Genomic DNA, 16,873 nt, shown 5'->3' on the forward strand with positions numbered 1-16,873 from the left:
GTTATAAGAGTCACTGGACTTAGGAACACCTGAAATGTATAAAGCCTATTTATGATTCCTTCTAGTCAAGATGCAATTTCCCAGTCAGGGGTTGTTTTTCTCCTAAGCCATGGTACCTGGTAGCATGGTTGTCAGTATACCTTTATTGCGTTCTTGGGGGAACAGAGCTAGAAAGTTAAACATCACCTTCTATTGCAGAAGGGAAAAGGATTTTGTTAATCCTTTACTCACAGAGAATAAATGAGTATAATCTCTTTCCAAGAACACAATTTGATAAAATATATTGAAAGCTTTGTGCATATATCCTTTCAATTTGACAATTTTGTTTATAGGGATTTATGTGATGAATAAGATATATGCACAAAGGTGTATCTATATATGTAGGTTCACTGCAACATTATTATAGTGGATAATTAATGACCATCTAAATGCTCAGCAATTGGTTAAGTAAATTATAGTACATTCATATTATAGAATACTATGAGTTTATGGAATAGATATTTCTAGAAACAACATTAAAAGGATTTATATCAAAATATTTAGTGTTTAACTCCAGGTGATGATTTTCTATGTGTTTTTTTAACCATGGATCACTAATTTTTAACTTTGGTCACATATTGCTTTTCTAAGTGATTATTTTTTACAGATGGTCAAAAAATTTAATTTCAGTGCATGCTGCTTACACTGATTAATCATTCGTTTTAAGAGTTTTCATTCCATTAAGAAGGCTTGATCTTGAACTTCTTTAATGAAATTTTATATTTTATAAACTAAGATCTATCTCACATCAACATCTGAAGTGAGTCTTGAAGTACTTCAAACCGTCAAAATCATTCTCCGTTCATTTTCCCATATATGTTATGTGTAATTCTAACTTCTTATTAAATCTCCTAAGTTATAAATCTGTCAGAACTGATATTAAGTAAATACAGAATTTTTTAGTTGGACTGTAGAATTAATCTTGGGGGCTGGGAAGGTGAAGACAAATATGGAGCAGAAATTATGGCTCAGTGATGAAAAGTCATATAACCATATATTTTCATCTTCTTTGGTAGAATTTAGATGTCAGACTCCAGCTTCTTTTGTCAAATTATGGGCAGGTTGGGGACCATCATTGCTTCCTATTGAATTTTTAAAAAATATGTACACTTTGCTCTGCATCTTCCATTTATTAATATATCCACATCGTGGTTTGTCTTTAACATCATTCCATCCACCAGTAGTCTTGCTACTCTATTTACTGGTTCAGAATGTATAAAACAAATGTTTCCTCAAGGGATATATGGTACTTGGAGGTGTATATAGGAATGAAAAGGAAAATATAATTTGAGCTATACTCTAAACAAAATAAAATCATGTGTTGATAATATCCAAAGAAATGTTTACTGTGTTAGTTACTTGCTGTTTTGTGTTAATTGTGTTCCTTTTTCTCCCTACAACTGGGTGATCAGGTTAGTTGGCCCTGTGGAAGTGCTGTGTACTACAGAGGACCAGTCTTTGGGACATTGACTGGGGTTCTAGTCTTGGTCCCACTAGGGACTGTGTTACCTCGGGACTCAGTTTCCTCATCTGTAAGATGAATGGATTAGATGAGATGATCTCTTCGGTGTTTCTCAACTAAAAAAGCCCTTAAGATTTATGTAATTTCTAGCTCTAAGATCTACATGATAAAGTTTCTGACAGTTTTATGGTTTCTCTTTCAGTTTGTATCTGTTCAAACTAGGAATTGCACCCCAGATCCCGGATTTGTTGGGCAAAGTAGACTTCACAGGTACTATTCCTTATCTTGATAATTTTTTACAATATGGTTATTAAGAAAATGTAGCAATATTTTTTTTTTCATTTCGGTATTATTGATTCCCTTTTTTTTTTCTCATATTGATCAGAGGAGAAAACTTGCTTATTATCTTGTTTATACTCTGTTGGGTTTCTGTTTCCCCACATTTGTGAAATGAGAAACCAAGGCTGGCTTCTTCCTAAGGTTCTTGTTTAGAACTGACCCCACGTTCTTGATGAAGACATTTCTTAACACAAATATATTCATTCCTGCCTCCATCTCTGTGGCTTTCATTGATTTTTTTGTTGTTGTTCTTTTTCAGAGGAGGAAATCAGTAATATGAGAAAGGAGCTTGAGAAATATGGAATACAGATGCCATCTTTCAGCAAAATAGGTGGTATTCTGGCTAATGAACTGTCCGTGGATGAAGCTGCATGTAAGTCTACTTAAAATTCAAACTTGCCAATGACTTGAGACTTACCTATTCTTGATCTTGGTTATAAGATTTTGGTTATAAGAAATAGGATATTTAGAAGATATTATAAGCATAATATTTAGAATATATTATAATATATTTTATTATATGTATTATAGATGGTTAATTTGAGCACATCAGAACATAACCAAGTAATTAACTTTGGACTCTAGACATCCACTTGTGTAATGTGATTTAAGACGTTACAGAAATGTCTTCATTCTCCAAAACGTTTCTCTGCTATGTCCTTAAATTTTAGTGGCAGGATACTCACTGCTGTGAGTCTTTCCGTGTCAACCCCATAGTACTTGATTCATTTTAGACATTCAGTGCAAGTCAAATAAATGAATAGGCCTTACATAACAGACACCAAGACAGGACCCAAGATAGATGGGCAGGTGGGGAGGTTGTCAGAGGGATGCTTTGTGATGTGTCTGAGGTCTCTTTGTTGAATGCTTTATTGGACCCCAAGAAAGAAAGTAAAACTGCTTAAGTTCTGCAGGGCCAGTACACCTGCCCATATTGTCTTTTGTTGATAAAGTTCTTTTTTTCTCTTTACTTTGCAGTGCATGCTGCAGTTATAGCCATTAATGAAGCTATTGAGAAAGGAATAACCGAGCAGACCATTATAACACTAAGAAACCCAAATGCAGTTTTGACTTTAGTGGATGACAACCTTGCACAGGAATATCAGAAGGAACTCTGGGAGGCCAAGAAGAGAAAAGAGGAAAATGCAAGGCTGAAGGTATTCAGTGAGATTCTGAGTGATCAATACAGTAATAAGCATAGTTATGCATTGCTAGTTTGAAAAAGCTGTAATGTTAAAAGGGATTTTATTTTTTTTATTTTATTTATTTTTGGCTGCGTTGGGTCTTCGTTGCTGCACGCGGGCTTTCTCTAGTTGTGACAAGTGGGGGCTACTCTTTGTTGCGGTGCGCGGGCTTCTCATTGCAGTGGCTTCTCTTGTTGCGGAGCGTGGGCTTCAGTAGTAGCAGCACACGAGCTCAGTAATTGCAGCATGCGGGCCCTAGAGCACGTGGGCTTCAGTAGTTGTGGCACACGGGCTCAGTAGTTGCGGCACACGGGCTCAGTATCTCCGCAGCATGTGGGATCTTCCCAGACCAGGGATCAAACCCACGTCCCCTGCATTGGCAGGTGGATTCTTAACCACTGTGCCAGCAGGGAACTCCCAGCAAGGGATATTTTTAAATTCGCTGGCTGTGGTCTCTCTAGCCACAGGCCATTGGTTTGGGTGAAATGTAAGGGTTAAAGAAGACCATGCACTCCATAAGGAAATTAGGTTTCTTTTTTTTTTTTTTTTTTTTTAACTTTTGGGTTTTATTTATTTACTTATTTATCTATTTATGGCTGTGTTGGGTCTTCGTTTCTGTGCGAGGGCTTTCTCCAGTTGCAGCAAGCGGGGGCCACTCCTCATCGCGGTGCGTGGGCCTCTCATTATCGCGGCCTCTCCCGTTGCGGAGCACAGGCTCCAGACGCGCAGGCTCAGTAATTGTGGCTCACGGACCCATTTGCTCCGCGGCCTGTGGGATCCTCCCAGACCAGGGCTCGAACCCGTGTCCCCTGCACTGGCAGGCAGACTCTCAACCACTGCGCCACCAGGGAAGCCCAGGTTTCTTTTTATGATGAATATTACAGGTCACAAGGATAGAAGGTGATGTTGAAAACTTACCTAGAAGGTGTAGAAGCAGCAGATAAAGATCTTCCCTTGTTGGGTATCACCAACCTTGTATTAGCCGACTTACCTTCAGATTTATTACTAGAGGCTAATAATTGGGTGTGGTGAAGTTTAGAGAAGATGTTTTTGAATCCACTTTCCTCATATTTTCCCCATAGTTTCCCCTCATATTTGAGGAAGTGGTTTCTCTCCTCGACAAGGCAGCCGGCTCCTGATCCTCACTTCATATATCTCACCTCCTGTCTTATTAAAAACTTTGGGGCTTCCCTGGTGGCGCAGTGGTTAAGAATCAGTCTGCCAACGCAGGGGACATGGGTTCCAGCCCTTGTCCGGGAAGATCCCACATGCCGCAGAGCAACTAAGCCCGTGTGCCACAACTACTGAGCCTGCGCTCTAGAGCCCGCAATCCACAACTACTGAAGCCCACGCACCTAGAGCCCGTGTTCTGCAACAAGAGAAGCCACCGCAATGAGAAGCACGTGCACAGCAACGAAGAGTAGCCCCCGCTCGCCGCAACTAGAGAAAGCCCACGCAGCAACGAAGACCCAACGCAGCCAAAAATAAAAAATAATAATAATTAAATAAATAAATTTATTAAAAAAAAAAAACTTTGCACTCCGAGATTCCACTTCCTCGCCAACTTTCCTCTCCTTCAACTCTTGCCATATCAGCTTCAGCTCTGTTACCCAAAGTAACCCGTTTATCCTAACCTTTTCTCAGTGGGTGGCTTCTGCCAGCATTGGCACACTTGCCTCACGCTGCCCCACCTGCCTTAGATTGCCTGCCCCCCTGCCTTCTATGCTTGTGGTTCTCTTCTGCATCTTTTAATGTCTCTGCCTATTCCTCCCTCCAAATATAGGGATTCTTCCAAGTCTGTCATTGAATCACTCCTCTCTCTGTTCTTCCTCCATTGAGCTCGTCCACTTGTTGAAGAAATCAGCCGTCAGCTTGCTACCAGGCCCCACTAAAGCTCCTCCAGATGCCTTCATCTCTGTGTCCCACTGGCTTTGCTCCCCACCACATTGGAAGGGTGCTCATCTTCACCCTGCCCTTCTCCTATGCATGCCTCTTGCTGACTTCCCTTTGGAATGACTCCCACATTGTTTCAGAACTCTTTTTATGTCCCCCATGCCCCATCCATCACTGTCTTCTGCTACCTTTTCTTGACAGGCTGACCTCCCTCACCTGCCTTCTAATTTCACCGCTCTTGCCTCGGCCCTACCCCTCCTGACTTTGTCTCAGGGCTGTCTCAACACCTTCCCCATGGGTCCCCCTGCTTCCTGTCATTCTCCAGGCCAACCCCTCTCAGAGCTAAGGTTGCAAAATTAATCTTTACCTACAGATCTGATGTCATCCCACCAGAAACCTCCCCTGATTCCCTACTGCAGGTACACGTCCTTCTGTTGGCCTTAAAAGGCTCCAGGATTCCCAACCTACCTCCCCATCTTTTTGGCTAACCCTGGACACATACTCTGTGCTATAGCCCGGCATGCCAAGCTTTCCCACCTTTGTGACCAAATCCTGTTGTCTACATCCTGCTCTCTCCTCTCCGCCTTGAATATTACTCTCTTCCTTCAGGCCCTCCTCAACTGTTGTCTCTTCTTAAAATTTTCTTTCCAACCAAGTATGTACTTCCCTAGAATATATTTTGTTCTGCTGTGTATATTTGTTATTTGTGTTCTTGATTTTGTTAGACTGAATCAGATGAAATTGCCAATAATCATCTGGTTTTGATCTACAAAAAAATGGCAATATCAAGTGGTCCAACCTAATGTTTTGCACATTAGACAATTAGGCTTTTACAGAGAGTCACTGGGTCTGTTGTTCATCTTTGTAACCCTTGCCGGCATAGCTAACCCTAGTACCCTGCACAGATCAGGCACTCTTAAATGCTTGTATTGAGTTCACATGAATATTAGCAAATGGTTTTTAGCACTCTTTAAGTTTTTACTTTTGAATATCGAGCTTTGGAAACATTTAACTTCAGGAATCAATGAAGCCTTTGTTTTGCAGAATAACTGTATTTCAGAAGAAGAAAGAGATGCATATGAAGAATTGCTGACACAAGCAGAAATCCAAGGCCATATAAATAAAGTCAACAGTGAGTAATGGATCATATGAAGGAAATGGATACTTCTAGAAGATGCAAATTTTCTTTATCCAAATCTCAGCAAAACTCTTAACTTGTATCCTTGTAAAAGTGCCTGATGTGATGAAAAATCCACTAAAAGTCAGTGTTGCTCTTAATTCTGGTGTATCATCTGCCAGTTTTCCATGGAGCTTTTCTGGCTGTCTTGTCCACAGTCCATGCAAAGTATCTCAAGCATCTTGAAGCTAGTTTGACTGTACCTTCCTGTTTCATCATAGGTACAACGTATGTCATATTTTGAACCTGTCCCTTATTGGGCTAATCTTAAAGGTTATTTAGTAAAGATTATGAGTTAAAGATTGTCATTCCTTGCCCATGATTATGGTATGGCATTCTATTGGAACCGTAAAAGCTATTATTGACACCTCTGCTCTTTATTACTTCCCAATCATTAGTCTGTAGTTTGTAAGAATTGTTTTCTTACCACTTTTGTAGCTTTGGTGCAAGTGAATAAGACTTGACAGGCCTATAAATCACATGATGGCAGGTTTGAATCCCACATCCCTGAGACTGTATGGAGTCACACAGGACAGTTCTCCTTGGTACCTAGTTGTGTGACTATAAAGAACAGAAAACTTGGGTAATTAAAATAAGTATATGCAAGTTTAGATACATTAATTTCTTTATTAGTCTTTTTCCTCTCTCTAATAAAATTTATTTTTACTTGAGGCAGTAAGGAATTCTCTTTGGCATTTATGTCCCCTAGGTCAACCTAAATAACCCATATATACCCACCCAAAAAACAAATACATCAAAGACCAGTTAGCCCATGTAATTTAATAAAACATCTGAAGCGTCTGCCAAGTTTAAATTTGGGGTGTCCACTAATTCCAGTAGTCCTAAACCCTCATCGTAACCTCCTAGATGAGCTTTGAATGAGCTTTATGGCTCTTACCACCTTCAAGGAAACGCACACCTATAGGTGTTACCCAGGAGTTCACTCCTAAGTTGCTGGTAGAGACATATTTTAAAGGCTTCAAACAGTGATCAAGGAGGCCCAGAGAAAATTGATAGAAAGGTCTAGGAGTTAACAACTGAGTGGGTTTGAGAATTTACCTCCATTTACGACTGTGGAGAGCGCTAGGATAACATTTTTTTAAGGGAACACCTTGACGTTTTGAGATGTGTGTTCCTATTCTTTTATTCTTATTAAATTTTGAACATGTTGGTGATGATACATGAAGCACAGTTTCAAGTTTCTCTTTCTGCTCTGTCTGAAAAGTGAGAATTTCATTATGCTTGGCAGAAATGAATTACAGGAAGAAACTAATATTGCCAGCAATACCTCTGAGGTTCATAAGCTTAGTGGGGAAATGGTTCCATAGCTTTGTGTCAGCCTTTGTTTTTGAAATGTTTATAACCACTAAAATAGATTTCTTTTTCATGTTAAATAAAATGCCTTATATAACTGTTTCAATACTCTACTAAATGACATAATTTCCTGACCACAAATTTGATGCCAAATAGACTATACTTTTTTCTTCCACTTTTAAGTAAGAGTCATGAGATGATCTGCCCTAATGCATAACCAGCTAAAATTATGAAGGGCATTGCAGTGTTTAATGACTTTACATGCTTAGAACATGATTATTCTGAAGGTTTTGATCTCTCCCCATTGGAAAATTTATGGTCCAGTAGTACTAAAAATAGTCTTGAAAAAAATCCTCTAAAGCATACTTTAGCCAGTGACATGACAACGAGAAATTGTATGCTTTAAAATATGTCAGTGTAACTACTTGACAAGCTTTTCCCCAACCATAGAGCTTATTATATTAAAATGTTAAGGTGTCCACACTTGTAGCAGCCATGGTAATGGCAGAAGTGAAAACTGCAATGGTAATATCATGAAATCTGTTGTCAGGGGCTTCAGGTTTGTTTGAACTGCAATCATTTAACTTTGGGGTTTGGTACATGCATTTCATTCATTACATATATTCTGTTAAGATTAGGGCTTGAAATTTTGTTAAATGCAGAGTGTAAAAGAGTGGTTAAGCTTACTTTATTTTTTTAGAAGAAATGGTTCCTTAAGAGTGTTTTAAAGGATATAATTTTTCTCGTGATATTTTACCATCCAGTTTTCCAAACTCATATAATAGAGTTTTCAAAGGTGAAGCAAGATCCTATTCAGAGTAATCAGAGACACAACTGCAAGGCCTTGGATAGCTTTAACAGAGCAGCAAACACGACAAACAACTGCTGACCTTCCATTCTGGAATTCTTTCATTTATTATACTAGTTCTAAGAATAGAAAAAAGTGTTTGGGTTCTTAGGGTCTTATTCTAACTTATTCTAAAAGTGTAAATTTTCTGGGGTGTGGCATGAAAGGTTGCATTAGTTGTATTTCCTGCTATTGAATGATGTGTCTCAGTAGAAAAGTTATTGAGCATAGCTCCTTGTGAATATAGTTAGAGAAGATAAATTGTCATCTGTTAAAAAGGGTTAGAATAATCTTAGCTGTAGTCTAGTCATGTATTAGGGAGACAGACTAATCCTTGAAAAGATCTACAAATGTATGGGTCTGTGTTATTTCTACTACCCTGAAGCCTTCTTTATAGGGCAAAATCCTGCTGGTTCTGTCCAGTTTGCTATTGCCTGGTGGCAGAGTTCATCACTCATTCTTCTATTTGGTCAGCAATTCCATTTCTGTTTTCTGGAAACTATGGTGAATTTACTGTTCCAATCACCCTGCATTTGGTCACTAAAATTTGGGTCTTTATAATCTGAAAATTATAACTGGTAGAGACGTCACAGAGCTTCTGGTTGGATCAGATGATGTAAGCCAAGGCATTTCTGTGATCAGGGCCTTTTTTTTTTTTAAGGTTGAATGATACGGTAGTCCCCCCCTTATCCACAGTTTCTTTTTTTGCAATTTCAGTTACCTGTAGTCAACTGAGGTGTGAAAATATTAAATGGAGAATTCCAGAAATAATTCATAACTTTTAAATTACATGCTGTTCTGAGTAGCATGATGAAATCTTGCACCATTCCACCTGGCATGTGAATCATCACTTTGTCCAGTATATCCTGCCCTTTAGTCACTTAGTAGCCATCTCAGTTACCAGATTGTCTGGTACCGTAGCGCTTGTGTTCAAGTCACCCTTATTTTACTTAATAATGGTCCAAAAGCTCAAGAGTAGTGGTGCTAGCAATTCAGATATGCCAAAGAGAAGCTGTAAAGTGCTTTCTTTAAGTGAAAAGGTGAAAGTTCTCGACTTAATAAAGAAAGAAAAAAATTGTATGGTAAAGTTGCTAAGATCTACAGTAAGAACGAATCTTCTGTGACATTGTGAAGAAGGAAAAAAATCTGTGCTAATTTTGCTGGTGGACCTTCAACTGTAAAAGTTAAGGCCACTGTGTATGATAAGTGCTTAGTTAAGATGGAAAAGGCATTAAATTTGTACAATAAAACATTTTGAGTAGGCAGGATCAAGATGGTGGATTAGGAAGGCCCTGAGCTCACTTCCTGCCAAGGACACACCAAGACTACAACAACATATAGAACAACTCTCTCTGAGAATGACCTGAGGACTAGCAGAACAGTTCTTATAAAATTAAGGATATAAAGGAAAAATGGATAAACAACAAGGTCTGACTGTATAACACAGGGAACTATATTCAGTATCCTGTAATAAACCATAATGGAAAAGAATATGAAAAAGAATATATATATGTATGTATACATAGATACATAGATATATAACTGAATCACTTTGCTGTACAGCAGAAACTAACCCAACATTGTAAGTCAATTATAGTTCAATATAATAAAAAATTTTTTTAAAGGATATAAGGGGAAAACCACATCAAGACAAGGAGGAGGGAAAGAGAAGTGATCTAGTCCATACCCATACCCCCAGTGTGTGACCCACAGATGGAAAGGAAGGTCACAAACATGGAGGTCCTCCCTAATGAGCAAGGGCTTCAAGCCCCACATTGGGCACTCCAGCCTTGGGGACCAGCACCGGGAAGATGAGCCTACTTATCTGCTTTTTGAAAACCAGTGGGGCTTACTACCAGGAGAGCCAGAGGGCTGTTGGAAACCCAGACGCCCTCTTAAAGGGTTCATGCACATACTTACTTGCTCTGAGTGCCAGCACAGAAACAGCATATTGAAAAGTGCCTGGTGCTCTGTCCAGCCTACCAAGGCTGCACCAGCATGCCCCCTAATCTAACTCTGGCTTCAACATATACTGACTGCATAGGAGCACTCCTACATAAGGGCACACCTTGAAGACCAGGAGAGATACCTGTTTTGCCTAATTCATAGAGACAAACACAGAAAGTCAAAGAAAATGAGGAAAATGTTCCAAATGAAAGAACAAGGTAAAACCTCCAGGGGTGGGAGAACCCTAATGAAGTGGACATAAGTAACTTTTATGATAAACAGTTCAAAGTAACAGTCATTAAAATGCTCACTGAACTTTGGAGAAAAATAGAGGAACACAGTGAAGCTTCAACAAAGAATTAGAAAATATAAAAAGAACCAATCAAAGCTGAAGAATATAATTACTGAAATGAAAAATAAATTAAAGGGAATCAACAGCAGATTATGTGATACAGAAGAACACATAAGCATCCTGGAAGACAGAATAGTGGAAATCACCCAATCAGAAATCCATAAGACAAAATTTTTAAAAATAGGAATCTTTTAGGGGACCTTTGGGACAACATCAAGTGTACTAACATTAGCATTATAGGGGTTTAGAAGAAGAGAAAGAAAGGGGCAATGTGTTTGATGAAATAATGGCTGAAAATTTCCATAACCTGGGAAAAGAAACATATCCAGGTCCAAGAAGCACAGAGAGTCCCAAACAAAATGAACCCAAAGAGATCCACACCAAAACATGTCATAATTAAAATGGCAAAATTTAAAGATAGAGAATTTTAAAGGCAACAAGGGAAAACAAAGAGTCACATTTGAGGGAACCCCCATGAGGCTATCAGCTGATACGTCAGCAGAAACTTTGCAGGCCAGAATGGAGTTGCATGATATATTTAAACTGCTGAAAGGAAAAACATAAACAAAAACAAAACAAACAAAACCTACAACCAAGAATACTGTACCAGGCAAAGTTATCCTTCAGAACTGAAGGAGAGAGAAAGAATTTCCCCAATAAGCAAAAACCAAAAGAGGTCATCACCACTAAACTCACAAGAAATGTTAAAGGATCTTCTTTAACAAAACAAACAAAAAACAAAACCAAACAAAAAACCCAGCAAAAACAAAACCAAAAAAAGGCAATAACAAGAAATAAGAAAATACATGAAGGGAAAAATCTCACTAGTAAAGGCAAATACATTTGACCCTTGAACAACACAGGTTTAAACTGTGTGGGTCCACTTATACATGAATTTTTTTTTCAATAAGTACATTCAGTACTACATGATCTGAGGTTGGTTGAATGCACAAATGTGGAACTGTGGATACAGAGGGCTGACTATGGGACTTGAGTGTCTGCAGATTTCTGTATCCACGGCAGGCCCTGGAACCTTCTCCCATGTATACCAAGGGACAACTGTATGTGGTAAAGGCAGTGGATCAACCACTTAAAAAGCTAGTTGAGGGTTAAAAGGCAAAAGTCATAAAATCAACTATAACTACAATAAGTTATTAAAGGATACACAAAAAGATGTAAAATATGACCTCAAAAACAAAATGTGGAGGGGGAGTAAAACATGTAGACCTTTTACAATGTATTTGAATTTAAATGACTAGAGCTAGAGATACGTTGAGATCTATATATATGTATGTATATAAACTTCATAGTAACCACAAACCAAAAAAAAAAAAAGATAAAGAAGAGAAAGGAACCCAAACATAACACTAAACAAAATCATCAAACCACAGACTTTAAAAGAAAAGAATAGAGAAGAACTACAAAAACCACCAGAAAACAAATAACAAAATGGCAATAAGTACATACCTATCTATAATCACTTTAAATGTAAATGAACTAAATGCCCCAATCAAAAGACATAAGGTGGCTGAATTGATTTAAAAAAAAAAATCCCCATCTCTTTGCTGCCTACAAGAGACTCACTTCAGAGATAAAGACAACAGAGACTGTAAGTGAAGGGTAGGAAAAAGATACTCCATGCAAATGGAAATGGAAAAAAAAGCAGGGGTAGCAATACACATATCAGACAAAATAGACTTTATTTATTTATTTTACATCTTTATTGGAGTATAATTGCTTTACACTGGTGTGTTAGTTTCTGCTTTATAACAAAGTGTATCAGCTATACATGTACACATATCCCCATATCTCTTCCCTTTTTTGTCTCCCTCCCTCCCTCCCACCCTCCCTATCCACACAGGGAGGGGGAAGGGTAATCTGGGACAAAGTGAGAGAGTGGCATGTACATATATACCCTGCCAAATGTAAAACAAAATAGACTTTAAAACAAAGATTATAACAAGAGATAAGGAAGGATGTTACATAATGATAAAGAGGTCAATCCAAGAGGAGGATGTAATATTTAAACATATATACATCTAACATAGGAGCATCTAAATATATAAAGCAAATATTAACAGACATAAAGAGAGAAATTGACAATAATACAATAATAGTAGGAAACTTTAACACCCTACATACATCAATGGACAGAACATCTAGACCAAAAATCAATAAGGAAACAGTGGCCTTAAATGACTCATTAGACCAGATGGACTTAATAGATACCTACAGAACATTCTATTCCAAAACTCCAGAATATGCATTCTTTTCAAGTGCCCAGGAAACATTCTCCAGGACAGATCACATGCTAGGCCACAAAGCAAGTCTCAGCAAATTTAAGAGGATAGAAATTATATAAAGCATCTTTTCTTACTGTAATGGTATAAAACTAGAAATCAATTCCAGGAAGAAAACTGGAAAAAACACAAACATGTGGAGACTAAACAACATGCTACTAAAAAAACCAATGGGTCAGTAAGGAAATCAAAAAATAGCTTGAGATGAATGAAAATAGAAATACAACTTGCCAAAATTATGGGTCATAGCAAAAGCAGATCTAAGAGGGAAGTATATAGGAATACAGGCCTATTTCAAGAAAGAAGAAAAATCTCAAATTAACAACCTAAGTTTACACCTAAAGGAATTAGAAAAAGAAGAATAAACAAAGCCCAAAGTTAGTAGAAGGAAAGAAATAACAACGATCGGAGTAGAAATAAATGAAATAGAGACCAAAACAAAACAAAAAGAACCCAGTAGAAAAGATCAGTGAAACTAAGAACTGTTTTTTTCAAAAGATAAACAAAATTAATAAACCCTTAGACTCAATCAAGAAAAAAAGAAGACCCAAATCAATAAAATTAGAAGTAAAAGAGAAGTTACAACTAATATTACAGATATACAAAGAATCATAAGAGAATACTACAAAGAATTATAAGCCAAAGTGGACAACCCAGAAGAAATGTATAAATTCCTAGAAACATAAAATCTTCCAAGACTGAATTAGGAAGAAAAAGAAAATCTGAACAGACTGATCACTAGTAATGCAATTGAGTCAGTAATTTAAAAAAAAACAAAAACAAAAACTCCAAACAAACAAAAGTCCAGGATCAGACAGCTTCACAGGTGAATTCTACTGAACATTTAAAGAAGAGTTAATACCTGTCCTTCTCAAATTATTCCAAAAAACTGAAGAGGAGGAAACACTACAAATTCATTCTATGAGGGCAGCATTACTCTGATACCAAAACCTGACAAAGACACTGCAAAAAAAGAGAAGATTACAGGTCAGTATTCCTGATGAACATAGATGCAAAAACCCTCAACAAAATATTAGCAAACTGAATTCATCAGTACATTAAAAGGATCATATATGATGATCAAGTGGAGTTTATTCCAGGGATGTGAGGATGGTTCAATATGCACAAACCGATCAACATGATATACCATATTAACAAAATGAAGGCTAAAAATCACATGATGATATGCAGAAAAAGCATTTGACAAAATCTCTCAACAAAATGGGTGGGGAGGGAACATACCTCAACCTAATAAAGGCCATTTACAACAAACCCACAGCTAACATCATACTCAGTGGCGACAAGCTGAAAGCTTTTCCTCTAAGATCAGGAATGAGACAAGGATGCCCATCTCACCACTTTTATTCAACATTGGTATTGGAAGCCCTAGCCACAACACCAGATAAGAAAAAGAAATAAAAGGCATCCAAATTGGAAGGGAAGAAGTAAAACTGTCACTATTTGCAGGTGAAATAATTCTGCATATATAATACTCTAAAGACTCCACCAAAAAACCATTAGAACTAATACACGAATTCAGTAAAGTTGCAGGATACAACATTAATATACAGAATCTGTTGCATTTCTATGCACTAATAATGAACCATCAGAAAGAGAAAACAAGAAAACAATTTACAGTTGTATCAAAAAAATCTAATACCTAGGAATAAGTTGAACCAAGGAGGTGAAAGACCTGTACTCTGTAAACTAGAAGACATTAATGAAAGAAATAATGCACAAATAAATGGGAATATATTTCATTTTCATGAATTGGAAGAATTAATATTGTTAAAATGTCCATTCTACCCAAAGCAATCTACAGATTCAATGCAATCCCTATCAGAATACCCGTGGCATTTTTCACTGAACTAGGAAAAATAATACTAAAGTTTGTATGGACCTACAAAAGACCCCAAATTGCCAAAGCAATCTTGAGAAAAACAACAAAGCTGTGTCATCCTCCCTGGCTTCAAACTCTACTACTATAATAATCAAAACAGTATGGTATTGACACAAAAACAGACACACAGATCAATGGGACAGAATAGAGAACCCAGAAATAAACCCATATACATACGGTCAATTAATCTATGACAAACGAGGCAAGAATATACAACAGAGAAAGACAGTGGTGTTGGGAAAACTGGACAGCTACATGTCAAAGGATGAAACCAGGCCATTTTCTCATGCCTTATACAAAAATAAATTCAAAATTGATTAAAACTTAAATGTAAGACCTGAAACCATGAAACTTCTAGAAGAAAACATAGGCAGTATGCTCTTTGATATTGGTCTTAGCAATATTTTTTTGGATCTATCCCCTGAGACAGGGGAAACAAAAGCAAAAATAAACAAATGGAACCATATCAAACTAAAAGCTTTGGCCCAGGAAGGGAAACCATTAACAAAACGAAATGGCATTCTACCGAATGGGAGAATATAGTTGCAAATGATATGACCAGTAAGAGGCTAATACCAAAATACATAACGAACTCATACAACTCAGTCTCAAAAAACAACAATCTAATTTAAAAATGGGCAGAGGACCTGAATAGGCATCTTTTCAGAGAAGACGTACAGATACCAACAGGTACATGAAAAGATACTCAACATTACTAATGAAAAGGGAAATGCAGATCAAAACCATGATCAGGGATCAACTCACATTTGTCAGAATGGCTATCATCAAAAAACAAGAAATAACAAATTGTGGTGAGGATGTGGAGAAAAGGGAACCCTGTGCACTGTTGGTAAATATAAATTGGCACAGCTGCTATGGAAAACAATATGGAGTTTCCTCAAAGAATTAAAAATGGAACCTACACAATTGCACTCCTGGATATTTATACAAAGAAAATGAAAACACTAATTCAAAAAGATACATATACCCAATGTTATTGTAGTATTATTTTAAATAGTCACGATATGGAAGCAACCTAAGTATCCATCAATAAATGAGTGGATAAAGATGTGGTGTATATATATACAATAGAATATTACTCAGCCATAAAAAAAAAAAGAATGAAATCTTGCCATTTGTGACAACATGGTGGACCTGGAGTGTCCACCACTTATGCTAAGTAAAATAAGTCATACTGAAAAAGACAAATACTATGTGTTTTCACGTATGTGTGGAATCTAAAAAACAAAACAAATGAATAAATCAAATGGAAACAAAATCATAGACACAGAGAACAAACTAGTTGTTGCCAGAAGGGAGCTGGATGGGATGGGAGAAATAGGTAAAGGGGATTAAGAGGTACAAACTACCAGTATAAAATAAAGAAGTCATAAGAATGTAATGTACAGCACAGGGACTATAGTTAATAATATTATAATAACTTTGTATGGTATATAATCTGTAAAAATATTGAATCACTATGTTGTACACCTATAAATAATATGATATTGTAAGTCAACTATACCTCAATAAAAAAAAGATATTTCGAGAGACCACTTAACGTTATTATAATTCTTTTTATTATTAGTTATTGTTGTTAAACTTTTTACTTTACCTAACTTATAAACTAAACTTTATCACAGGTGTGTATATACAGAAAAAAAACAGTACATAAAAGGTTTGGTACTATCCATGGTTTCAGGCATCCACTAGGGTTCTTAGAACCATACTAACACATGGGACTACCGTGCTAACACAGAATTATATAATCATATGAATTCTGGTTGTAATATTTTTTAAAACATATCTGAAATTATTTTTCCCTAAGAATCACACTTTACAGAACACAAGAGATGAGAGCATATTTGGAGAACTAATATTTGGAGAATATTTGGAGAACTAATAACCATTCCATATCAAGCAGCAGTGTGTCTGAGTGCCTCCTGTGGGTTTCCCATGGTGCTGATTCGGGGGGAGGATAGAGCCATAGGGCAAGTCCTTGCTTCTCTGGTCTTCACATGTCTTTAATCTCCTTGGGGAGGCAGTGCTTACACACAAAGAACCATAAAGGACAATGCCTGCAGGATGCACATGGCCCAGCTCTAAATACTGTGGCAAT

At 37.2% G+C, this 16,873-nt stretch overlaps 1 protein-coding gene across 2 annotated transcripts in view; it reads left to right on the forward strand.

The window, feature by feature from the left end:
• IQGAP2 (IQ motif containing GTPase activating protein 2) overlaps positions 1–16,873 on the forward strand; it is a 295,945-nt gene that overhangs the window by 171,498 nt on the left and 107,574 nt on the right. For both annotated transcript variants that reach the window (XM_059916596.1, XM_059916597.1), the window contains 4 exons: positions 1,704–1,771; positions 2,100–2,213; positions 2,819–2,997; positions 5,962–6,049. In XM_059916596.1, coding sequence (XP_059772579.1) covers positions 1,704–1,771; positions 2,100–2,213; positions 2,819–2,997; positions 5,962–6,049 — 449 coding nt within the window. The remainder of the gene's footprint in view (positions 1–1,703; positions 1,772–2,099; positions 2,214–2,818; positions 2,998–5,961; positions 6,050–16,873) is intronic.

This window comes from Balaenoptera ricei, chromosome 3 (assembly GCF_028023285.1).
Source record: "Balaenoptera ricei isolate mBalRic1 chromosome 3, mBalRic1.hap2, whole genome shotgun sequence".
Lineage (NCBI taxonomy): Eukaryota > Metazoa > Chordata > Mammalia > Artiodactyla > Balaenopteridae > Balaenoptera > Balaenoptera ricei.